Source organism: Oncorhynchus kisutch, linkage group LG30, assembly GCF_002021735.2.
Source record: "Oncorhynchus kisutch isolate 150728-3 linkage group LG30, Okis_V2, whole genome shotgun sequence".
NCBI classification, from domain to species: Eukaryota; Metazoa; Chordata; class Actinopteri; order Salmoniformes; family Salmonidae; genus Oncorhynchus; species Oncorhynchus kisutch.
The window spans coordinates 47454809-47481518 of record NC_034203.2 but is presented as its reverse complement, the minus strand read 5'-3'; the positions used below and the strand labels follow the sequence as shown (position 1 = coordinate 47481518).

At 47.2% G+C, this 26710-nt stretch overlaps 1 protein-coding gene across 2 annotated transcripts in view; it reads left to right on the top strand.

Moving 5' to 3' along the window:
* st6galnac3 (ST6 (alpha-N-acetyl-neuraminyl-2,3-beta-galactosyl-1,3)-N-acetylgalactosaminide alpha-2,6-sialyltransferase 3) overlaps positions 1 to 26710 on the top strand; it is a 108325-nt gene that overhangs the window by 37293 nt on the left and 44322 nt on the right. For both annotated transcript variants that reach the window (XM_031810569.1, XM_031810570.1), the window contains exons 2-4: positions 4064 to 4258; positions 17417 to 17617; positions 18957 to 19165. In XM_031810569.1, coding sequence (XP_031666429.1) covers positions 4064 to 4258; positions 17417 to 17617; positions 18957 to 19165 — 605 coding nt within the window. The remainder of the gene's footprint in view (positions 1 to 4063; positions 4259 to 17416; positions 17618 to 18956; positions 19166 to 26710) is intronic.

Here is a 26710-nt window from a genome sequence, read left to right as displayed (position 1 = left end):
GGTCAAGATGTGTTGGTATCTGTACTGATGGAGCAAAAGCCATGACAGGGAGACATAGTGGAGTGGTGACGCGCGTGCAAGCAGTTGCTCCCGACGCCACTTGGGTACACTGCAGCATCCACCAAGAGGCTCTTGGGTACACTGCAGCATCCACCTAGAGGCTCTTGGGTACACTGCAGCATCCACCGAGAGGCTCTTGGGTACACTGCAGCATCCACCGAGAGGCTCTTGGGTACACTGCAGCATCCACCGAGAGGCTCTTGGGTACACTGCAGCATCCACCGAGAGGCTCTTGCTGCCAAGGGAATGCCTGACAGCTTGAAAGATGTTTTGGACACTACAGTGAAAATGGTTAACTTTGTTAAACAAAGGTCCCTGAACTCTCGTGTACATTCTGCATTATGCAATGATATCGGTAGTGACCATGTAACGCTTTTACAACATACAGAAGTGTGCAGGTTATCAAGGGGCAAAGTATTGATGTGGTTTTTTAAATTGAGAGATGGCATAGGGATTAAGGAGCCATTTGTGACACACATCAACAAATCAAGATTTCACCTTTGGTGAGCTCAATCTTCAGACAGCTCGGAGAGTTATAAGTCCTCCACAATAGTGTGGGGCTTGCCTGTCCTACCCACTCCTCCACAATAGTATGGGGCTTGCCTGTCCTAGCCACTCGGTAGCTCACCATATAAGATGTTTCTAGACCCTTCTTATTAATGGTATCTATTGCTTTTATACGTCTCACTACTAGAAGGTTGTCTTTATTCTCGTTATTATTCTGCGCAAGAGTGAAGGTTTCATCGAGTTGTGAGATAGTAGTGGTTTTTGAACTGTTTCAGTGGTTCAAATTGATTCTGTCTCCTCAAAATGTTTCTTAACCATAGAGTTAAGCTTCGTTGAGGGTTTTGAAAAAGTTGTTACAAATTGAATAATTTAAAACTCATTAACTGGCTAGCTCCAGGTCCCTCATTGGACTGACTAGGAGGTTCCCCACGCTCCAGGTCCCTCATTGGACTGGCTAGGAGGTTCCCCACACTCCAGGTCCCTCATTGGACTGACTAGGAGGTTCCCCACGCTCCAGGTCCCTCATTGGACTGGCTAGGAGGTTCCCCATGCTCCAGGTCCCTCATTGGACTGGCTAGGAGGTTCCCCACGCTCCAGGTCCCTCATTGGACTGGCAAGGAGGTTCCCCACGCTCCAGGTCCCTCATTGGACTGACTAGGAGGTTCCCCACGCTCCAGGTCCCTCATTGGACTGTCTAGGAGTTTCCCCACGCTCCAGGTCCCTCATTGGACTGGTTAGGAGGTTCCCCACACTCCAGGTCCCTCATTGGACTGGCTAGGAGGTTCCCCACACTCCAGGTCCCTCATTGGACTGGCTAGGAGGTTCCCCACTCTCCAGGTCCCTCATTGGACTGACTAGGAGGTTCCCCACGCTCCAGGTCCCTCATTGGACTGGTTAGGAGGTTCCCCACACTCCAGGTCCCTCATTGGACTGGCTAGGAGGTTCCCCACGTTCCAGGTCCCTCATTGGACTGGCTAGGAGGTTCCCCACTCTCCAGGTCCCTCATTGGACTGACTAGGAGGTTCCCCATGCTCCAGGTCCCTCATTGGACTGGCTAGGAGGTTCCCCACTCTCCAGGTCCCTCATTGGACTGACTAGGAGGTTCCCCACGCTCCAGGTCCCTCATTGGACTGGCTAGGAGGTTCCCCACGCTCCAGGTCCCTCATTGGACTGACTAGGAGGTTCCCCACGCTCCAGGTCCCTCATTGGACTGGCTAGGAGGTTCCCCACGCTCCAGGTCCCTCATTGGACTGGCTAGGAGGTTCCCCACGCTCCAGGTCCCTCATTGGACTGGCTAGGAGGTTCCCCACGCTCCAGGTCCCTCATTGGACTGGCTAGGAGGTTCCCCACGCTCCAGGTCCCTCATTGGACTGGCTAGGAGGTTCCCCACGCTCCAGGTCCCTCATTGGACTGGTTAGGAGGTTCCCCACACTCCAGGTCCCTCATTGGACTGGCTAGGAGGTTCCCCACACTCCAGGTCCCTCATTGGACTGGCTAGGAGGTTCCCCACTCTCCAGGTCCCTCATTGGACTGACTAGGAGGTTCCCCACGCTCCAGGTCCCTCATTGGACTGGCTAGGAGGTTCCCCACTCTCCAGGTCCCTCATTGGACTGACTAGGAGGTTCCCCACGCTCCAGGTCCCTCATTGGACTGGCTAGGAGGTTCCCCACACTCCAGGTCCCTCATTGGACTGACTAGGAGGTTCCCCACGCTCCAGGTCCCTCATTGGACTGGCTAGAAGGTTCCCCACTCTCCAGGTCCCTCATTGGACTGACTAGGAGGTTCCCCACGCTCCAGGTCCCTCATTGGACTGGCTAGGAGGCTCCCCACTCTCCAGGTCCCTCATTGGACTGACTAGGAGGTTCCCCACGCTCCAGGTCCCTCATTGGACTGGCTAGGAGGTTCCCCACTCTCCAGGTCCCTCATTGGACTGACTAGGAGGTTCCCCACGCTCCGGGTCCCTCATTGGACTGGCTAGGAGGTTCCCCACACTCCAGGTCCCTCATTGGACTGACTAGGAGGTTCCCCACGCTCCGGGTCCCTCATTGGACTGGCTAGGAGGTTCCCCACACTCCAGGTCCCTCATTGGACTGACTAGGAGGTTCCCCACGCTCCAGGTCCCTCATTGGACTGGCTAGGAGGTTCCCCACACTCCAGGTCCCTCATTGGACTGACTAGGAGGTTCCCCACGCTCCAGGTCCCTCATTGGACTGGCTAGAAGGTTCCCCACTCTCCAGGTCCCTTATTGGACTGACTAGGAGGTTCCCCACGCTCCAGGTCCCTCATTGGACTGGCTAGGAGGCTCCCCACTCCACAGGTCCCTCATTGGACTGACTAGGAGGTTCCCCACGCTCCAGGTCCCTCATTGGACTGACTAGGAGGTTCCCCACACTCCAGGTCCCTCATTGGACTGGCTAGGAGGTTCCCCACGCTCCAGGTCCCTCATTGGACTGGCTAGGAGGTTCCCCACGCTCCAGGTCCCTCATTGGACTGGCTAGGAGGTTCCCCACGCTCCAGGTCCCTCATCCTACCTACCTCTCCTCCTCCTTCCTAATTCTCTACCTACCTACCTACCTACCTACCTACCTACCTACCTACCTATCCTCTACCTACCTAGACCTCTACCTACCTAGTCCTCTACCTACCTACCTATCCTCTACATACCTAATTCTCTACCTACCTACCTACCTACCTACCTACCTACCTACCTACCTACCTAATCCTACAGAGGAGGGGTGTTAGTTACAGGGGAGAGGTGTTAGTTACAGAGGAGGGAAGTTAGTTACAGAGGAGAGGTGTTAGTTACAGAGGAGAGGTGTTAGTTACAGAGGAGAGGTGTTAGTTACAGAGGAGAGGTGTTAGTTACAGAGGAGGGGTGTTGGTTACAGAGGAGAGGAGAGGTGTTAGTTACAGAGGAGAGGTGTTAGTTACAGAGGAGAGGTGTTAGTTACAGAGGAGAGGTGTTAGTTACAGAGGAGAGGAGATGTGCTAGTTACAGAGGAGAGGAGAGGTGTTAGTTACAGAGGAGAGGAGAGGTGTTAGTTACAGAGGAGAGGTGTTAGTTACAGAGGAGAGGAGAGGTGTTAGTTACAGAGGAGAGGAGAGCTGTTAGTTACAGAGGAGAGGTGTTAGTTACAGAGGAGAGGTGTTAGTTACAGAGGGGAGGTGTTAGTTACAGAGGAGGGGTGTTAGTTACAGAGGAGAGGTGTTAGTTACAGAGGAGGGGTGTTAGTTACAGAGGAGAGGTGTTAGTTACAGAGGAGAGGTGTTAGCTACAGAGGAGAGGTGTTAGTTACAGAGGAGAGGAGAGGAGAGGTGTTAGTTACAGAGGAGAGGAGAGGAGAGGTGTTAGTTACAGAGGAGAGGTGTTAGTTACAGAGGAGAGGAGAGGTGTTAGTTACAGAGGAGAGGAGAGGTGTTAGTTACGCTCTTTCTCCTTTTCATTCTCTTCGCTCATCTCTCTTCCCTCTCCTCTCTCGTCTCCTTTCCCCTCTAGAAGAAGTCGGTGATAGCCACCAGTCTGATCGCGGTGGTGTCGCTCTTTGTTGTGGTGGTCAACTACTCAGAGAAGCCATACTTCCTCCTGGAACCAGTCTTCGGACAAACCTTCAGCAGCCACTGGATGTTCTCCAGACAGACTCACAAGGCCTTCAAACCTCACCTGGGATACGTCAGCATCCCTAAGCAGGAGGTGAGGAAAACACACACGAAGAACAAACACACAGATACTAATTCAAGTGTACACTGAGTATACCAAACATTAAGAACACCTGCTCTTTCCATGACATCGACTGGCTAGGTGAATCCAGGTGAAAGATATGATCCCTTATCCTAACAGAATTTCAATACGCTTTAAAAGAAGGGCATTCAACATACAGTACACGGCACTTACACAAATGACTGATGATTGACTGAGAGAAATTTAATATAAAAAGATTGTGGGGCCTGTTTTGTTAGTCTTCAAGTGCAGCTTTTGACATTATCGATCATAGTCTGCTGCTGTGAAGACGTATGTGTATAATAGTGTTGCCTGTCTAACAGACCATATTCCCCAGGGCAGCTGTCTAGGCCCCTTTACTTTTCATAAGTCTTTACTAACGACCTGGCGCCGTCACCCTGCTGTAGTCGCTGGAATAGATTTACATAGATACCATCAATACCATTCAGTACCTCCCAATAGATACCATAAATACCATTCAGGACCTCCCACTAGATACCATCGATACCATTCAGTACCTCCCAATAGAGACCATAAATACCATTCAGTACCTCCCAATAGATACCATCAATACCATTCAGTACCTCCCAATATATACCATCAATACCATTCAGTACCTCCAAGTAGATACCATTCAGTACCCCCAGTAGATACCATTCAGTACCCCCAGTAGATACCATTCAGTACCTCCCAGTAGATACCATTCAGTACCCCCAGTAGATACCATTCAGTACCTCCCAGCAGATACCATTCAGTACCCCCAGTAGATACCATTCAGTACCCCCAGTAGATACCATTCAGTACCTCCCAGTAGATACCATTCAGTACCTCCCAGTAGATACCATTCAGTACCCCCAGTAGATACCATTCAGTACCTCCCAGTAGATACCATTCAGTACCTCCCAGTAGATACCATTCAGTACCCCCAGTAGATACCATTCAGTACCCCCAGTAGATACCATTCAGTACCTCCCAGTAGATACCATTCAGTACCTCCCAGTAGATACCATTCAGTACCCCCAGTAGATACCATTCAGTACCCCCAGTAGATACCATTCAGTACCCCCAGTAGATACCATTCAGTACCTTGTGGTAATGGTTTGCTGTTTGATGTGTGTATGCCAGTGTGGACCATTCAGTACCTCCCAGTAGATACCATTCAGTACCCCCAGTAGATACCATTCAGTACCTCCCAGTAGATACCATTCAGTACCTCCAGTAGATACCATTCACTACCATTCAGTACCTCCAAGTAGATACCATTCAGTACCCCCAGTAGATACCATTCAGTACCCCCAGTAGATACCATTCAGTACCTCCCAGTAGATACCATTCAGTACCCCCAGTAGATACCATTCAGTACCTCCCAGCAGATACCATTCAGTACCCCCAGTAGATACCATTCAGTACCTCCCAGCAGATACCATTCAGTACCCCCAGTAGATACCATTCAGTATCCCCAGTAGATACCATTCAGTACCTCCCAGTAGATACCATTCAGTACCCCCAGTAGATACCAATCAGTACCTCCCAGTAGATACCATTCAGTACCTCCCAATAGATACCATTCAGTACCTCCCAGTAGATACCATTCAGTACCCCCAGTAGATACCATTCAGTACCCCCAGTAGATACCATTCAGTACCCCCAGTAGATACCATTCAGTACCTCGTGGTAATGGTTTGCTGTTTGATGTGTGTATGCCAGTGTGGATATTTCATTGTCTTCATTGTCTTCATAGCCTAGTGGTTAGAGCGTTGGACTAGTAACCGAAAGGTTGCAAGTTCGAATCCCCGAGCTGACAAAGTACAAATCTGTCGTTCTGCCCCTGAACAGGCAGTTAACCCACTGTTCCTAGGCCATCATTGAAAATAAGAATTTGTTCTTAACTGACTTGCCTAGTAAAAAATAAAGGTAAAATAAAAGAATTAATTACTTTCCTGGCTGGGTCTGTGTCCCAAATGGCCCCCTAGATTCCCTACTATGTAGGGAATAGGGCCCCATAGGACTCTGGTCTAAAGTAGTGCACTATATAGGGAATAGGGCCCCATAGACCTCTGGTCTAAAGTAGTGCACTATATAGGGAATAGGGTCCCATAGGACTCTGGTCTAAAGTAGTGCACTATATAGGGAATAGGGCCCCATAGGGCCCTGGTCTAAAGTAGTGCACTATATAGGGAATAGGGCCCCATAGGACTCTGGTCTAAAGTAGTGCACTATATAGGGAATAGGGCCCCATAGACCTCTGGTCTAAAGTAGTGCACTATATAGGGAATAGGGCCCCACAGGACTCTGGTCTAAAGTAGTGCACTATATAGGGAATAGGGCCCAATAGGATTCTGGTCTAAAGTAGTGCACTATATAGGGAATAGGGCCCCATAGGATTCTGGTCTAAAGTAGTGCACTATATAGGGAATAGGGCCCCATAGGATTCTGGTCTAAAGTAGTGCACTATATAGGGAATAGGGCCCAATAGGATTCTGGTCTAAAGTAGTGCACTATATAGGGAATAGGGCCCAATAGGATTCTGGTCTAAAGTAGTGCACTATATAGGGAATAGGGCCCCATAGGGCCCTGGTCTAAAGTAGTGCACTATGTAGGGAATAGGGCCCCATAGGACTCTGGTCTAAAGTAGTGCACTATATAGGGAATAGGGCCCCATAGGATTCTGGTCTAAAGTAGTGCACTATATAGGGAATAGGGCCCCATAGGACTCTGGTCTAAAGTAGTGCACTATGTAGGGAATAGGGCCCCATAGGACTCTGGTCTAAAGTAGTGCACTATATAGGGAATAGGGCCCCATAGGACTCTGGTCTAAAGTAGTGCACTATATAGGGAATATTTTCACGCCTTGAAATAAAAACAAGCATTTTAATGATCAAACAAAATAACAAAGGGAGCCTGAATAATTCAACAATAGATTATCTGCAACATGTTGGCTAAAGTGAACTTTTTAACATTTTGGCTGTACTAAAAACTTTAAAAGCTTTTTTTTTGTTAGAACAGACTATATGGCGTTGATTGTAATTTGTTTGTCAATTATTATTGTATTTGTTGTCAGCAGGCAAAACTCTTCCTCCTATCCTCCGTCTTGATCTCCTGCTTGTTATTAACACAATTATTCATATAGTTAGCATTATAATAAGCAGTCATTCTCATTAGTAGGCTTAGTACACAAGTAGACTTCCTTGTATAACCACCATCGACAAATTCAGAAATGATATTGTCCTGCTGATAGCCAATCAATAGTCTATTGTCATGCTGATAGGTCATCAATAGTCTATTGTCCTGCTGATACAACCCACAATAGTCTATTGTCCTGCTGATAGCCAATCAATAGTATATTGTCCTGCTGATAAGCCATCAAGAGTCTATTGTCCTGCTGATAAGCCATCAATAGTCTATTGTCCTGCTGATAAGCCATCAATAGTATATTGTCCTGCTGATAGCCAATCAATAGTCTAGTGTCCTGCTGATAGCCAATCAATAGTCTAGTGTCCTGCTGATAGCCAATCAATAGTCTAGTGTCCTGCTGATAGCCAATCAATAGTCTAGTGTCCTGCTGATAGCCAATCAATAGTCTAGTGTCCTGCTGATAGCCAATCAATAGTATATTGTCCTGCTGATAAGCCATCAATAGTCTATTGTCCTGCTGATAAGCCATCAATAGTCTATTGTCCTGCTGATAAGCCATCAATAGTATATTAATGTTGAAAAGGAGAGGGTCTCAAGCTTTCTGTGGGCGGACATTTTATTCATCAACAATTACAGTACATTGAGCGAGGGGCACGCCCAACAGCCATTCACACGGTGCGTGTCGGGCCTATACTCTGCCCAACCCAGATTGTAGCCATCATCTCCTCTCTCATCCTCTTGAACGAGTCATTCTCTGGCTGACTCTACCAATGCCAGCAGATGCTTCTTTCTATAGTGTTTCTCTATTCAGTCTCACAACAACTTCCATATTACTTATAATCATTACTTATAATCATTACTTATAATCATTACTTATAATCATTACGTATACCCGCCCGCCTGACCCTGTACCCGCCTGCCTGACCCTGTACCCGCCTGCCTGACCCTGTACCCGCCTGCCTGACCCTGTTCCCGCCTGCCTGACCCTGTACCCGCCTGCCTGACCCTGTTCCCGCCTGCCTGACCCTGTACCCGCCTGCCTGACCCTGAGCCTGCCTGTCGTCCTCTACCTTGACCTCTACTCTGGATTATCGACCCCTGCCTGCCTTGACCTGTCGTTTTCCTGCCCCTGTTGTTACAATAAACATTGTTACTTCACACAGTCTGCACTTGGGTCTTACCTTGACACTAAGTGGTTTTAAGCTTAGGGCTATGGTTTTGGGAAGGCCAAAAACAAAATGCTGAAAAACTACTCTCGTCATTACCATCAGCTATCATCAGTATTCTCGCAGCTTGCTAGTGGATTGTGAACTGCAGTGGTCTATTTCTAGTTATCAGACTGGCTCCTCTACCCTCGCTGAGATGACTGACAGCAGCATTCACACACGCCCAGCTGTTTGACACTAATTCTTTTGTAAATGAAATGGAGGTGTGAATGTTTCTGTCCACGAGTCTCTCTCCTCTCACACTATAGAGTCCTACATCGGGCAAGACTACCAGCTGACGGGTGGTCCAAAAGTGGAAAGTGAACTTGGGTGAACACAATGGCACAATTACAGTTTATTTTTCCCCAAAAATATGATACTTGTTCCTTTACAGCTCATGAAATAATAAATCTGAGTGATGAATTGACTGTTTTTACAGTTATTGTTATTTGCCACATTGCACGACATGGATTATTCTGATTTTTTATCCAAATGTTGAATAGACATGTAGACAAACTAAGATACAGGAGAGACAAACAATAGCCTACTGTCTGGAGTCAAAAACAATTAGGCTAAATAACTGTTGGGGTAATGGATCGGCTCTCCGATCTCATAAAGAGGCGTCATTCATTCACAAGGTTAAACCCTTTTTTAATTTTTTTTTATTTATTTCACCTTTATTTAACCAGGTAGGCTAGTTGAGAACACCTTTATTTAACCAGGTAGGCTAGTTGAGAACACCTTTATTTAACCAGGTAGGCTAGTTGAGAACACCTTTATTTAACCAGGTAGGCTAGTTGAGAACACCTTTATTTAACCAGGTAGGCTAGTTGAGAACACCTTTATTTAACCAGGTAGGCTAGTTGAGAACACCTTTATTTAACCAGGTAGGCTAGTTGAGAACACCTTTATTTAACCAGGTAGGCTAGTTGAGAACACCTTTATTTAACCAGGTAGGCTAGTTGAGAACAAGTTCTCATTTGCAACTGCGACCTGGCCAAGATAAAGCATAGCAGTGTGAGCAGACAACAAAGAGTTACACATGGAGTAAACAATTAACAAGTCAATAACACAGTAGAAAACAAAGGGGGAGTCTATATACAATGTGTGCAAAAGGCATGAGGAGGTAGGCAAATAATTACAATTTTGCAGATTAACACTGGAGTGATGAATGATCAGATGGTCATGTACAGGTAGAGATATTGGTGTGCAGAAGAGCAGAAAAGTAAATAAATAAAAACAGTATGGGGATGAGGTAGGTGAAAAAGGGTGGGCTATTTACCAATAGACTATGTCTTAGGTCTTAGTCCAGCAGTAATATTATATCACCAGGTACATTTTTCATCAGATTTGACTGCCTACAGTATCTAGGCCTACAGTTAATATGTTTGTTCTCCACGTTGTTGATTGGAAAAAGGAACTCTGGAGGCTAATCGGTGTGTAGGAATAACGACAAGCTCACAACAACTCATCTGATTATTAATTAAGATTTATTTAATTTCATTCGTTTTACATGATTCATATTCATTATTCATTTACATTATTCATTGTAACCACAATGTCACAAATAATTTACCACACACACACACACACACACACACACACACACACACACACACACACACACACACACACACACACACACACACACACACAAAATGAGCAGAATTGTCACGATCTGACCTTAGTTCCTTTTTATGTCTTTATTTTAGTTGGTCAGGGAGAGAGTTGGGGTGGGCATTCTATGTTGTTTTTCTATGTTTGGTTCTGTTGTTATATTTCTATGTGTTTGGCCTAGTATGGTTCTCAATCAGAGGCAGGTGTCAGTCGTTGTCTCTGATTGGGAGCCATATTTAGGTAGCATGTTTTCTATTACTTTTTTCTAGTACTTTTGTTCAGTGTTCTGTTGATTTATTAAATATATCATTATGGACACTTACCACGCTGTCTGATCCTTGCTACTCCTCCTCTGAAGAAGAGGAATATATCATTATGGACACTTACCACGCTGTCTGATCCTTGCTACTCCTCCTCTGAAGAAGAGAAATTCCATTACAAGAATAAACTTGGTAAAAAGATGTTCTTTAGTAAAGACCATCAGAAAGAATGTGTTGGTACTGCTGGAGGCTGCTGCTGGAGGCTGCTGCTGGAGGCTGCTGCTGGAGGCTGCTGCTGGAGGCTGCTGGAGACTGCTGGAGGCTGCTGCTGCAGGCTGTTGGAGGCTGTTGGAGGCTGCTGCTGGAGGCTGTTGGAGACTGCTGGAGGCTGCTGCTGGAGGCTGCTGTTGGAGGCTGTTGGAGGCTGCTGCTGGAGGCTGCTGTTGGAGGCTGTTGGAGGCTGCTGCTGGAGACTGCTGGAGGCTGCTGCTGGAGGCTGTTGGAGGCTGCTGTTGGAGACTGCTGGAGGCTGCTGCTGGAGGCTGCTGCTGGAGGCTGCTGTTGGAGGCTGTTGGAGGCTGCTGTTGGAGACTGCTGGAGGCTGCTGCTGGAGGCTGCTGTTGGAGGCTGTTGGAGGCTGCTGCTGGAGACTGCTGGAGGCTGCTGGAGGCTGCTGGGAGAACGGCTCATAATAATGGCCAGAACGAAGTGAATGCAATGGCATCAAACACCTGGAAACCATGGAAACCATGTGTATGATGTACTTGATGCCATTCCACTGATTCCTCTCCAGCCGTTACTACGAGCCCATCCTCCCAAATTAAGTTGCCACCAGCCTCCTGTGGTCGGTACTTATTTATTTGAACCAAAGCCAACGAATGAGTGAGTTAAAATAGCCTACTAAATAGGCCATGCCTAAACCAATGAATTAAATTGCCTAAAGAAATAAATGATTAAATGTAATAAATAAAACGAATGAATTAAATAGTTCAGGTCTTGAAAGTATCGACAAGCTTTTTCCCCTCCCTGTCCACAATGTGCATAAATGATGCCAATAGAGCCTGTCGGTTTTTCCTTCACATCAGCATTGAGATGCTGAAACATCAATCCATGTGTGAGTCAGAACTCTTCATTGACGCAGTGGTCTAAGGCACTGCATCGTAGTGCTAGCTGTACCACCAGAGACTCTGGGTTCGAGCCCAGGCTTTGTCGGAGCCAGCCGCGACCGGGAGACCCATGGGGCGGCGCACAATTGGCCCAGCGTTGTCCGGGTTAGGGGAGGGTTTGGCCGGCAGGGATGTCCTTGTCCCATAGCGCACTAGCGACTCCTGTGGCGGGCCGGGCGCAGTGCACGCTGACACGGTCGCCATGTGTACGGTGTTTCCTCCGACACATTGGTGCTTCCCGGGTTAAGTGGGCATTGTGCCAAGAAGCAGTGCGGCTTGGTTGGGTTGTGTTTCGGAGAACGCACGGCTCTCGACCTTCGCTTCTCCTGAGTCCGTACAGGAGTTGCAGCGATGAGACAAAACTGTAACTACCGATTAGATACCAGGAAATTGGGGAGAAAAGAGGGGTAAACATTAGATTTTTTAAAATAAAAATAACTTTTCATTGAGACAACGCTGAAACATCCATCCATGGGTGAGGCTGTGAAACTGGAAATAATTTTTAGGACTAAAATGTCCTCATGTTGTAACCTACAATATGTGTCTCCGGGCCCTAGGTTACTGAAAATGTTCCCGGACCCTAGGCTACTGAAAATGTTCCCAGACCCTAGGCTACTGAAAATGTTCCCAGACCCTAGGCTACTGAAAATGTTCCCGGACCCTAGGCTACTGAAAATGTTCCCAGAACCTAGGCTACTGAAAATGTTCCCGGACCCTAGGCTACTGAAAATGTTCCCAGACCCTAGGCTACTGAAAATGTTCCCAGACCCTAGGCTACTGAAAATGTTCCCGGGCCCTAGGTTACTGAAAATGTTCCCGGACCCTAGGCTACTGAAAATGTTCCCAGACCCTAGGCTACTGAAAATGTTCCCAGACCCTAGGCTACTGAAAATGTTCCCAGACCCTAGGCTACTGAAAATGTTCCCAGACCCTAGGCTACTGAAAATGTTCCCGGGCCCTAGGTTACTGAAAATGTAACCTACTCTATGGATCAATACCACTATGTGATTTAATCATAGGATTAGATGGTTTCAAATACCAACGTTAATTAGCTAGCTAGCTAGTTTATTCTACTCATTTTAAAATAGGAAGTCAACTCGGCTGTATACAGCTAGCGTTAAACACTAGCTAGGAATCGTAGCTAAGACCTGAATGTCTCTCTGGTTGTTAACATTAACTAGCTAGGTCAAAGCATTATTATTTCTGACATAGTCATAAATAGCTACCTAGCTGACTAAATAACTGACTAGGTATCTAACGTCATAACTTTTAGGACCTTGATGTGTTTGTTGACATGAAGAACTATCATTGGTAATGTCAGCTAACAGAATAGCCTCTTCGCTCCGGGAGACCTGCTAACAGAATAGCCTCTTCGCTCCAGGAGACCTGCTAACAGAATAGCCTGTTCGCTCCAGGAGACCTGCTAACAGAATAGCCTTTTCACTCCAGGAGACCTGCTAACAGATTAGCCTCTTCGCTCCAGGAGACCTGCTAACAGAATAGCCTCTTCGCTCTGGGAGACCTGCTAACAGAATAGCCTCTTTGCTCTGGGAGACCTGTACACGTTGGTGTCTCCCGGAGCAAAGAGGTTACTAGCAGGAGGAATGTAATGCTAATTAGCAAGCCTGTATCTAGTTGTTAATGGTGTCATGTTGCCAAAGCAGAGACCGAAGGTTGCAAGTCTGTTGTCTGTGACCTAACGTTAGCTAGATAGTACATTATTTGCTGGTTAACGTGTCTGTTAATGTCGACGTTGCAACGTCACTGCCTAGCAATAAACAAATTTACAACTTTTTTACTTAAATAATTGTACCTTAACATAATAGCTAGTTAGCTAGTTCAGTTTGGACATTCAACACTGCTACAATAATCCAATCTCTTACGACGATGTTCTCATGTTTCTTCTTCTTCTCTGGTATAATGGAATTCACACACATGTTAAGTGCATACCGCCACCTACTGTACAGGTAGTAAATTGTAGAAAAAATAAATGTCCGTTACGGAATGTAATATTTTTGATACAAAAAACAACTAATTGATTCATCAAAAAACATCCCAGTCCTTCGGTCACAGTCCAATCCAAATCAAATCCGGACACAGATCGGTCACAGTCCAATCCAAATCAAATCCGGATACAGATCAGTCACAGTCCAATCCAAATCAAATCCGGATACAGATCGGTCACAGTCCAATCCAAATCAAATCCGGATACAGATCGGTCACAGTCCAATCCAAATCAAATCCGGATACAGATCGGTCACAGTCCAATCCAAATCAAATCCGGATACAGATCGGTCACAGTCCAATCCAAATCAAATCCGGATACAGATCGGTCACAGTCCAATCCAAATCAAATCCGGATACAGATCGGTCACAGTCCAATCCAAATCAAATCCGGATACAGATCGGTCACAGTCCAATCCAAATCAAATCCGGATACAGATCAGTCACAGTCCAATCCAAATCAAATCCGGACACAGATTCAGGGGCCTGGGAATGTTATTTGTCAAATGCACAAGTGTATACCTTACAGTGAAATGCTTACTTACAAGGATTAACCAACAACGCAGTTTTAAGAAAAATACCACAAAGAAATATATGAAAGTAACAAGTAATTAAAGAGCAGCAGTAAATAACAATAGTGTGGCTATATACAGGGTGTTACGGTACAGAGTCAATAGGAGGCTATATACAGGGTGTTACGGTACAGAGTCAATAGGAGGCTATATACAGGGTGTTACGGTACAGAGTCAATAGGAGGCTATATACAGGGTGTTACGGTACAGAGTCAATAGGAGGCTATATACAGGGTGTTATGGTACAGAGTCAATGTGGAGGCTATATACAGGGTATTACGGTACAGAGTCAATATGGAGGCTATATACAGGGGGTACCGGTACAGAGTCAATGCAGAGGCTATATACAGGGTGTTATGGTACAGAGTCAATGTGGAGGCTATATACAGGGTGTTACGGTACAGAGTCAATAGGAGGCTATATACAGGGTGTTACGGTACAGAGTCAATAGGAGGCTATATACAGGGTGTTACGGTACAGAGTCAATAGGAGGCTATATACAGGGTGTTATGGTACAGAGTCAATGTGGAGGCTATATACAGGGTATTACGGTACAGAGTCAATGTGGAGGCTATATACAGGGGGTACCGGTACAGAGTCAATGTGGAGGCTATATACAGGGGGTACCGGTACAGAGTCAATGTGGAGGCTATATACAGGGGGTACCGGTACAGAGTCAATGTGGAGGCTATATACAGGGGGTACCGGTACAGAATCAATGTGGAGGCTATATACAGGGTGTACCAGTACAGAGTCAATGTGGAGGCTATATACAGGGTGTTACGGTACAGAGTCAATGTGGAGGCTATATACAGGGTGTTACGGTACAGAGTCAATGTGGAGGCTATATACAGGGGGTACTGGTACAGAGTCAATGTGGAGGCTATATACAGGGTGCTACGGTACAGAGTCCATGTGGAGGCTATATACAGGGGGTACTGGTACAGAGTCCATGTGGAGGCTATATACAGGGGGTACTGGTACAGAGTCAATGTGGAGGCTATATACAGGGGGTACTGGTACAGAGTCAATGTGGAGGCTATATACAGGGTGTTATGGTACAGAGTCAAGGTGGAAGCTATATACAGGGTATATTTCAGGCTTCAAACATAAAGATATAAAACTGTATTTTTTTGTGAAGAATCAACAACAAGTGGGACACAATCATGAAGTGGAACGACATTTATTGGATATTTCAAACTTTTTTAACAAATCAAAACGGAAAAATTGGGCGTGCAAAATTATTCAGCCCCTTTACTTTCAGTGCAGCAAACTCTCTCCAGAAGTTCAGTGAGGATCTCTGAATGATCCAATGTTGACCTAAATGAATAATGATGATAAATACAATCCACATGTGTGTAATCAAGTCTCCGTATAAATGCACCTGCACTGTGATAGTCTCAGAGGTCCGTTAAAAGCGCAGAGAGCATCATGAAGAACAAGGAACACACCAGGCAGGTCCGAGATACTGTTGTGAAGAAGTTTAAAGCCGGATTTGGATACAAAAAGATTTCCCAAGCTTTAAACATCCCAAGGAGCACTGTGCAAGCGATAATATTGAAATGGAAGGAGTATCAGACCACTGCAAATCTACCAAGACCTGGCCGTCCCTCTAAACTTTCAGCTCATACAAGGAGAAGACTGATCAGAGATGCAGCCAAGAGGCCCATGATCACTCTGGATGAACTGCAGAGATCTACAGCTGAGGTGGGAGACTCTGTCCATAGGACAACAATCAGTCGTATATTGCACAAATCTGGCCTTTATGGAAGAGTGGCAAGAAGAAAGCCATTTCTTAAAGATATCCATAAAAAGTGTTGTTTAAAGTTTGCCACAAGCCACCTGGGAGACACACCAAACATGTGGAAGAAGGTGTTCTGGTCAGATGAAACCAAAATTGAACTTTTTGGCAACAATGCAAAACGTTATGTTTGGCGTAAAAGCAACACAGCTCATCACCCTGAACACACCATCCCCACTGTCAAACATGGTGGTGGCAGCATCATGGTTTGGGCCTGCTTTTCTTCAGCAGGGACAGGGAAGATGGTTCAAATTGATGGGAAGATGGATGGAGCCAAATACAGGACCATTCTGGAAGAAAACCTGATGGAGTCTGCAAAAGACCTGAGACTGGGACGGAGATTTGTCTTCCAACAAGACAATGATCCAAAACATAAAGCAAAATCTACAATGGAATGGTTCAAAAATAAACATATCCAGGTGTTAGAATGGCCAAGTCAAAGTCCAGACCTGAATCCAATCGAGAATCTGTGGAAAGAACTGAAAACTGCTGTTCCATCCAACCTCACTGAGCTCGAGCTGTTTTGCAAGGAGGAATGGGAAAAAAATTCAGTCTCTCGATGTGCAAAACTGATAGAGACATACCCCAAGCGACTTACAGCTGTAATCGCAGCAAAAGGGGGCACTACAAAGTATTAACTTAAAGGGGCAGAATAATTTTGCACGCCCAATTTTTCAGTTTTTGATTTGTTAAAAAAGTTTGAAATATCCAATAAATGTCGTTCCACATCATGATTGTGTCCCACTTGTTGTTGATTCTTCACAAAAAAATACAGTTTTATATCTTTATGTTTGAAGCCTGAAATGTGGCAAAAGGTCGCAAAGTTCAAGGGGGCCGAATACTTTCGCAAGGCACTGTATATACAGGGGGTACCGGTACAGAGTCAATGTGGAGGCTTTTTACGGGGTGTTATGGTACAGAGTCAATGTGGAGGCTATATACAGGGGGTACCAGTACAGAGTCCATGTGGAGGCTATATACAGGGGGTACCGGTACAGAGTCCATGTGGAGGCTTTTTACGGGGTGTTAATAATATGTATATGGGGGGGGGGGGGGGGGGGGATGCAAACAGTCTGGATAGCCATTTGATGAGATGTTCAGGAGTCCTATGGCTTGCAGGTAGAAGCTGTTTAGAAGCCTCTTGGACCTAGACTTGGCGCTCCGGTACCTCTTGCCGTGCGGTAGCAGAGAGAACAGTATATGACTTGAGTGGCTGGAGTCTTTGGCCATTTTTAGGGCCTTCCTCTGACACCGCCTGGTATAGAGGTCCTGGATGGCAGGAAGCTTGGCCTCAGTGATGTATTGGGTCCGAAGTGAACATATCTAATACTGTAATAACAGTCCTCTCCTCTCGGCTCATCCTCCCTCCAGCCACTGAAGCTACACTGTGAGGTCTGCTCCGTGGTGTCCAGTTCAGGTCAGATGTTGGGCCAGGCAGCAGGGCCGGAGATCGACCACTCCTCCTGTATCTGGCGTATGAACAACGCCCCGACGCGCGGGTTCGAACACGACGTGGGGCACCGCACCACCCTCAGGGTCGTCTCTCACACCTCTGTGCCTCTGCTGCTACAGGTGGGTTTTATTTACTCATTTTTCTTCTTACTGATAGTATTTTATTAGTGGAGTGTTTTGCCTCTTCAAGATGCCCAACCCGCATAAGACACTGTATTAATGAGATGAGCTTATGGAGAAGAAACTCCCAAAAGGAAAGGCAAGAGGCAGAAGAAATGTAGGCAAAACATCTATTTATTTAATCTCCCTCTAATCCTTTAGCTCAGCCTCACGCCCACAATCTTACTACATTTCCACATGCTGTATATAGGTTTTTCCTATTGTGTTATTGACTGTATGTTTGTTTACTCCATGTGTAACTCTGTTGTTTGTGTCGAACTGCTTTGCTTTATCTTGGCCAGGTTACAGTTGTAAATGAGAACTTGTTCTCAACTGGCCTAGCCTGGTTAAATAAAGGGGAAATATATATATTTTTAAAATAAATAAGTATAAATCCATTGTTCAGGATGAGTAGAGGTGACGTTTGGACAGCAAGCTGACGTCTTCCTCAGTGTGTTCATGATTCAGTGTGTTACTATTGTAGTGTGTATTTCATTCTTCCTGATTCTGCAGAGATCTTTGATATCTACCTGTAAGTTGCTCTGGATAAGCATGTCTGCTAAATTACTAAAATGTAAATATCTTTGGGTCCATGAAAACGCTAACCCATCTCTTCTTCTCCTCCTCCTCCTTCTTCTCATTCTCCTCCTCCTCCTCCTCCTCCTTCTTCTTCTTCTTCTTCTTCTTCTTCTCATTCTCCTCCTCCTCCTCCTCCTCCTCCTCCTCCTTCTCATTCTCCTCCTCCTCCTCCTCCTCCTTCTTCTTCTTCTTCTTCTTCTTCTTCTTCTTCTTCTTCTTCTTCTTCTTCTTCTCATCCTCCTCATCCTCCTCCTCCTCCTTCTTCTTCTTCTTCTCCTCTTCCTTCTCCTCCCCCTCCTCCTCCTCCTCCTCCTCCTCCTCCTCCTCCTCCTCCTTCTTCTTCTTCTTCTTCTTCTTCTTCTTCTTCTTCTTCTTCTTCTTCTTCTTCTTCTTCTCCTCCTCCTTCCTTCTCCTCCCCCTCCTCATTCTTCTTCTTCTTCTTCTTCTTCTTCTTCTTCTTCTCCTCCTCCTCCCCCGCCTCCTTCTTCTTCTTCTTCTTCTTCTTCTCATTCTTCTTCTTCTCATTCTTCTTCTTCTTCTTCTTCTTCTCATTCTTCTTCTTCTCATTCTTCTTCTTCTTCTTCTTATTCTCCTCCTTCTTCTTCTTCTTCTCATTCTCCTCCTTCTTCTTCTTCTTCTTCTTCTTCTTCTTCCTTCGCCTCCCCCTCCTCCTCCTCCTCCTCCTCCTCCTTCTTCTTCTCCTCCTTCTTCTTCTTATCAGAGGCCTCAGTACTTCTTTGGCCAGGCCAACGACACGGTATATGTGGTGTGGGGTCCTCTGAGGAACATGAGGAAGGATGGGAAGGGCATTGTGTACAACATGCTGAGACAGGCTGTAGAGAAGTACCCCCAGGCTAGGATCTACCTCACCACAGAGGAACGCATGAACTACTGTGACATGGTGTTCAAGAAGGAGACCGGGAAGGACAGGTGAGACTGGTGACATAGCTTACCTCCCAAATGGCACCCTATTCCCTATATAGTGCACTACTTCTGTCCAGGGCCCTATGGAGTGTCATAAGGAATAAGCATATAGTGCACTACTTCTGACCAGGGCCCTATGGAGTGTCATAAGGAATAACGATATAGTGCACTATTTCTGACCAGGGCCCTATGGAGTGTCATAAGGAATAAGGATTTAGTGCACTACTTCTGACCAGGGCCCTATGGAGTGTCATAAGGAATAAGGATATAGTGCACTACTTCTGACCAGGGCCCTATGGAGAGATGTTGAGAGATGGGGGGGAGATGGAGAGATGGAGAGAGATGGCAGGAGATGGGGAGAGAGATGTGGAGAGATGGAAGGAGATGGAGGGAGATGGGGAGAGAGACGGAGAGAGATGGAGGGAGATGGAGAGAGAGACGGAGAGAGACCAAGGGAGATAGAAGGAGATGGAGGAGATGGGGAGAGAGACGGGAGAGAGATGGAAGGAGATGGAGGGAGATGGGGAGAGAGACGGAGAGAGATGGCAGGAGATGGAGGGAGATGGGGAGAGAGATGGAGAGAGATGGCAGGAGATGGAGGGAGATGGGGAGAGAGATAGAGAGAGATGGAAGGAGATGGAGGGAGATGGGGAGAGAGATGGAGAGAGATGGCAGGAGATGGGGAGAGAGATGTAGAGAGAGATGTAGAGAGAGATGGAGAGAGATGGCAGGAGATGGAGGGAGATGGGGAGAGAGATAGAGAGAGATGTAGAGAGAGATGGAGAGAGATGGCAGGAGATGGGGAGAGAGACAGAGAGAGATGGAGGGAGATATGGAGGGAGATATGGAGAGAGACCAAGGGAGATATGGAGAGAGACCAAGGGAGATATGGAGAGAGATGGAGAGAGACCAAGGGAGATATGGAGAGAGATGGAGAGAGACCAAGGGAGATATGGAGAGAGATGGAGAGAGATATGGAGGGAGATATGGAGAGAGACCAAGGGAGATATGGAGGGAGATGGCAGGAGATGGAGAGAGACCAAGGGAGATGGAGAGAGAGACGGAGAGAGATATGGAGGGAGATGGAGAGAGAGATGGAGAGAGACCAAGGGAGATATGGAGAGAGACCAAGGGAGATATGGAGAGACCCATAAAGAGACCCGGAAAACCTGAGTCTACGCCTTCACTATGGTGAATCATGAAAACAATACAGAAATACACTACGGAAAAAGAAGGAACAGCACGTCAGAAATCAGCTCAATGTAATTGAAGAACCATAGATTCTAACCAAACACTAAACAAACAACAACACGAAGAATTATCTATCCACTTCTCCAATCTTTTTGGCTCTATAAATCAAATGTATTTATATAGCCCTTCGTACATCAGCTGATATCTCAAAGTGCTGTACAGAAACCCAGCCTAAAACCCCAAACAGCAAGCAATGCAGGTGTAGAAGCACGGTGGCTAGGAAAAACTCCCTAGAAAGGCCAAAACCTAGGAAGAAACCTAGAGAGGAACCAGGCTATGTGGGGTGGCCAGTCCTCTTCTGTCTGTGCCGGGTGGAGATTATAACAGAACATGGCCAAGATGTTCAAATGTTCATAAATGACCAGCATGGTCAAATAATAATAAGGCAGAACAGTTGAAACTGGAGCAGCAGCACGGCCAGGTGGACTGGGGACAGCAAGGAGTCATCATGTCAGGTAGTCCTGAGGCATGGTCCTAGGGCTCAGGTCCTCCGAGAGAGAGAGAGAAAGAAAGAGAGAAAGAGAGAATTAGAGAGAGCACACTTAAATTCACACAGGACACCGAATAGGACAGGAGAAGTACTCCAGATATAACAGACTGACCCTAGCCCCCCGATACATAAACTACTGCAGCATAAATACTGGAGGCTGAGACAGGAGGGGTCAGGAGACACTGTGGCCCCATCCGAGGACACCCCCGGACAGGGCCAAACAGGAAGGATATACAAGAGAGACCTAAGACAACAACACAGCATGGTAGCAACACATGTCAACACAGCATGGTAGCAACACAACATGACAACAACACAGTAGTAACACAACATGGCAGCAGGACAACATGGCAGCAGGACAACATGGTAGCAGGACAACATGGCAGCAGGACAACATGGTAGCAGGACAACATGGCAGCAGGACAACATGGTAGCAGGACAACATGGTAGCAGGACAACATGGTAGCAGGACAACATGGCAGCAGGACAACATGGCAGCAGGACAACATGGTAGCAGCGCAAAACATGGTACAAACATTATCGGGCACAGACAACAGCACAAAGGGAAAGACGGTAGATTTATTATTCCTGTTGTAGTTGAATCAGACAGAGAGACAGGGGTTATATTCCTGTTCTCATTGGATGAGACAGAGGGACAGAGGTTCTACTCCTATTCTAGTTGGATTAGACAGAGAGACAGGGGTTCTATTCCTGTTCTAGTTGGATTAGACAGAGAGACAGGGTCAGAGATTCTATTCCTGTTCTAGTTGGATTAGACAGAGAGACAGAGACAGGGGTTCTATTCCTGTTGTAGTTGGATTAGACAGAGAGACGGGGACATAGGTTCTACTCCTGTTCTAGTTGGATTAGACAGAGAGACAGAGACAGAGGTTCTATTCCTGTTCTAGTTGGATTAGACAGAGAGACGGGGACAGAGGTTCTATTCCTGTTCTAGTTGGATTAGACAGAGAGACAGGGTCAAAGGTTATGTTCACAGCAGGTTTTTTAATGTGTCTGCCAGGATGTGATTGGTTCCCGTTTCACACAAAGCTGTGTTTTATTGCGGTAACCACGGCAATCTAAAGTGACTGCTTCAGATCCACTACAGAACAGAACTCATGGCCCAACACACACACACCGAATACACACACACATCACTGACAGAATGCATTATGCACAACACCGTACACTGTTCAGGAACAATGACAGTTTCTCATTTCATGTGTTTGAAACAGACAGACAGTAAATTGGATCTGTCTACCTGATGATCAGGAGGGGTGTTGTGGATGTCAGATGTGCCTTCCTCATGATCTCATGTTATTAAGATACTGAGAAAGCCATGGATGTATATAGACTATACAGACCAAGAGAAACTCAGCCCTAATGCATCACTCAGCCCTAATGCATCACTCAGTCCTAATGCATCACTCAGTCCTAATGCATCACTCAGTCCTAATGCAACACTCAGTCCTAATGTCCTAATGCATCACTCAGTCCTAATGCATCACTCAGTCCTAATGCATCACTCAGTCCTAATGTATCACTCAGTCCTAATGTATCACTCAGTCCTAATGCAACACTCAGTCCTAATGTCCTAATGCATCACTCAGTCCTAATGTCCTAATGCATCACTCAGTCCTAATGCATCACTCAGTCCTAATGCATCACTCAGTCCTAATGCATCACTCAGTCCTAATGCATCACTCAGTCCTAATGTATCACTCAGTCCTAATGCATCACTCAGTCCTAATGTCCTAATGCATCACTCAGTCCTAATGCATCACTCAGTCCTAATGCATCACTCAGCCCTAATGCATCACTCAGTCCTAATGTCCTAATGCATCACTCAGTCCAAATGCATCACTCAGTCCTACTGTATCACTCAGTCCTAATGCATCACTCAGTCCTAATGCATCACTCAGTCCTAATGCATCACTCAGTCCTTATGCATCACTCAGTCCTAATGCATCACTCAGTCCTAATGTCCTAATGCATCACTCAGTCCTAATGCATCACTCAGCCCTAATGCATCACTCAGCCCTAATGTCCTAATGCATCACTCAGTCCTAATGCATCACTCAGCCCTAATGCATCACTCAGTCCTAATGTCCTAATGCATCACTCAGTCCTAATGCATCACTCAGTCCTAATGCATCACTCAGTCCTAATGCATCACTCAGTCCTAATGTATCACTCAGTCCTAATGTCCTAATGCATCACTCAGTCCTAATGTCCTAATGCATCACTCAGTCCTAATGCCACTCATCTCCTAATGCATCATCATTACTATGGGGGAATAAATGGAGCAGGCGGTGTCACATCAAACACACACACACAGATACTTTACCATAAGGTAAGAGGGGGGATGGAGGGGGAGGGATGGAGGAGAGGGAGGGAGGGGAAGGAGAGTGAGTGAGGAGGGTGATGAGAGAGAGGGAGGGGAAGGAGAGGGAGGGAGAAGGGGGATGAAGCGAGAAGACAGAGAGAGTCGGATGGAGAGGGATTGAGAATGGGGGATGGAGAGGAGAGAGGATGAAGGGAGAGGAGAGAGGATGAAGGGAGAGGAGAGAGGATGAAGGGAGAGGAGAGAGGATGAAGGGAGAAGGGGGATGAAGCGAGAAGACAGAGAGAGTCGGATGGAGAGGGATTGAGAATGGGGGATGGAGAGGAGAGAGGATGAAGGGAGAGGAGAGAGGATGAAGGGAGAGGAGAGAGGATGAAGGGACAGGAGAGAGGATGAGGAGAGAGGATGAAGGGAGAGGAGAGAGGATGAAGGGAGAGGAGAGAGGGAGGGAGAGGAGAGAGGATGAAGGGAGAGGAGAGAGGGAGGGAGAGGAGAGAGGATGAAGGGAGAGGAGAGAGGATGAAGGGAGAGGAGAGAGGATGAAGGGAGAGGAGAGAGGATGAAGGGAGAGGAGAGAGGATGAAGGGACAGGAGAGAGGATGAGGAGAGAGGATGAAGGGAGAGGAGAGAGGATGAAGGGAGAGGAGAGAGGGAGGAGAGAGGAGAGGGAGGAAGGGATGAGGAGAGAGGGAGGGAGAGGAGAGAGGATGAAGGGAGAGGAGAGAGGATGAAGGGAGAGGAGAGAGGATGAAGGGAGAGGAGAGAGGGAGGAAGGGAGAGGGAGAGGAGGAGAGAGGATGAAGGGAGAGGAGAGAGGATGAAGGGAGAGGAGAGAGGATGAAGGGAGAGGAGAGAGGATGAAGGGAGAGGAGAGAGGATGAAGGGGAGGAGAGAGGACGAGAGGATGAGGAGAGGGAGAGGAGAAGAGGATGAAGGGAGAGGAGAGAGGGAGGGAGAGGAGAGAGGATGAACGGAGAGGAGAGAGGATGAAGGGAAGGGAGAGAGGATGAGGGAGAGGAGAGAGGATGAAGGGAGGAGAGAGGATGAGGAGAGAGGATGAAGGGAGAGGAGAGAGGGAGGGAAGAGGAGAGAGGATGAAGGGAGAGGAGAGAGGGAGGGGAGAGGAGAGAGGATGAAGGGAGAGGAGAAGAGGATGAAGGGAGAGGAGAGAGGATGAAGGGAGGAGAGAGGATGAGGGAGAGGAGAGAGGATGAGGAAGGAGAGAGGATGAAGGCGAGAGGATGAAGGGAGAGGAGAGAGGATGAAGGGAGAGGAGAGAGGGAGGGAGGAGGAGGATGAAGGAGAGGAGAGAGGAGGGAGAGGAGAGAGGATGAAGGGAGAGGAGAGAGGATGAAGGGAGAGGAGAGAGGATGAAGGGAGAGGAGAGAGGATGAAGGGAGAGGAGAGGATGAGGGAGAGGAGAGGAGGAGAGGAGAGAGGATGAAGGGAGAGGAGAGAGGATGAAGGGAGAGGAGAGAGGATGAAGGGAGAGGAGAGAGGATGAAGGGAGAGGAGAGAGGATGAAGGGAGAGGAGAGAGGATGAAGGGAGAGGAGAGAGGATGAAGGGAGAGGAGAGAGGATGAAGGGAGAGGAGAGAGGGAGGGAGAGGAGAGAGGATGAACGGAGAGGAGAGAGGATGAAGGGAGAGGAGAGAGGATGAAGGGAGAGGAGAGAGGATGAAGGGAGAGGAGAGGATGAAGGGAGAGGAGAGAGGGAGGGAGAGGAGAGAGGATGAAGGGAGAGGAGAGAGGGAGGGAGAGGAGAGAGGATGAAGGGAGAGGAGAGAGGATGAAGGGAGAGGAGAGAGGATGAAGGGAGAGGAGAGAGGATTAGAAGGGGAGAGGAGAGAGGATGAAGGGAGAGGAGAGAGGATGAAGGGAGAGGAGAGAGGGAGGGAGAGGAGAGAGGATGAACGGAGAGGAGAGAGGATGAAGGGAGAGGAGAGAGGATGAAGGGAGAGGAGAGAGGATGAAGGGAGAACATGTTTTTTTTGTGTGTCTCCATTCAGCACCATCTGGTGAGACATTAGGACGTGTCGTCTCTTTAAAAGAGGAGAGAACCAGAGCCTGGAACTCAGTCAACACTGTTACTGTGGTGGGAGGGCTGGCTGTGTGATGTCTGGCCTGGGGGCACTGTGGGGCTACTGCCTTGATAAATGCTGGGGTCATATGGGAACATTTCAATGCGGGAAGGAGAGGTTTCATAAACATCCATCTCATGTCATGGAATATCTAATCGAAGGGAAGAGAGACTACAGATTCTTTCAAACAACACATTTGCAAAAATGCTGAATCAACTACAGTTGAAAAGCTCAACGAACAGTTCAATGCTTTTATAGAGAAAACACATACAAGCTCTTTCGGTATACGTGGCAGTCAGCAGATACTGTGTAAAAAGTCATTTGTCGTCTGTGTAAACTTAAGATAGCCCAAGGTTGATAGAGGGATCAACCGTCTAACTGCGTTCACAACAACAAACACTATAATGTGCTCCTTTCTGCAAGGTTCCATACGTGTGGCTTTCTGTAGATAGTAAACCCACGGGATTTCACATGCTTTCGGTTGCACCCAAACGTCTCTTAGATGTAAGTCCAGTCTTATGACTCAGTCCTACCGAGACAAGTTTGTATCAGGTTAGAAAAAACACATAGCATATAACAAGAGACTATTCTTTAAAGCAGCAAAACACAGGATAGCATGACTAATTATGTCATTTTCCACGACACTAGCTGGTCAGTTGGACAAGACGAAAAGCTTGCCCAGGGCACTGACCGCTTGGGGAGTCCATCTCTCTCTCTTCGTCCCTCTGTCCTTGTCCTGTCTCCATCTCTCCCCACCTTCCTCCCTCTATGTCCTCTCTCTCTAACCTCTCTCCCCACCTTCCTCCCTCTATGTCCTCTCCCTCTAACCTCTCTCCCACCTTCCTCCCTCTATGTCCTCTCTCTCCAACCTCTCTCCCCTCCTTCCTCCCTCTATGTCCTCTCTCTCAACCTCTCTCCCCACCTTCCTCCCTCTATGTCCTCTCTCTCCAACCTCTCTCCCCACCTTCCTCCCTCTATGTCCTCTCTCTCCAACCTCTCTCCCCACCTTCCTCCCTCTATGTCCTCTCTCTCCAACCTCTCTCCCCACCTACTCCCTCTATGTCCTCTCTCCCCTTCTTCCTCCCTCTATGTCCTCCTCTCCCCACCTTCCTCCTCTGTCCTCTCTCCCCACCTTCCTCCCTCTATGTCCTCTCTCCCCACCTTCCTCCCTCTATGTCCTCTTCCTTCCCCACCTTCCTCCCTCTATTCCTCTCTCCCCATCTTCCTCCCTATCTCTCTCTCTAACCTCTCTCCCCTCCTTCCTCCCTCTATGTCCTCTCTCCCCTCCTTCCTCCCTCTATGTCCTCTCTCCCCACTTCCTCCCTCTATGTCCTCTCTCCCCTCCTTCCTCCCTCTATGTCCTCTCTCCCCCACTTCCTCCCTCT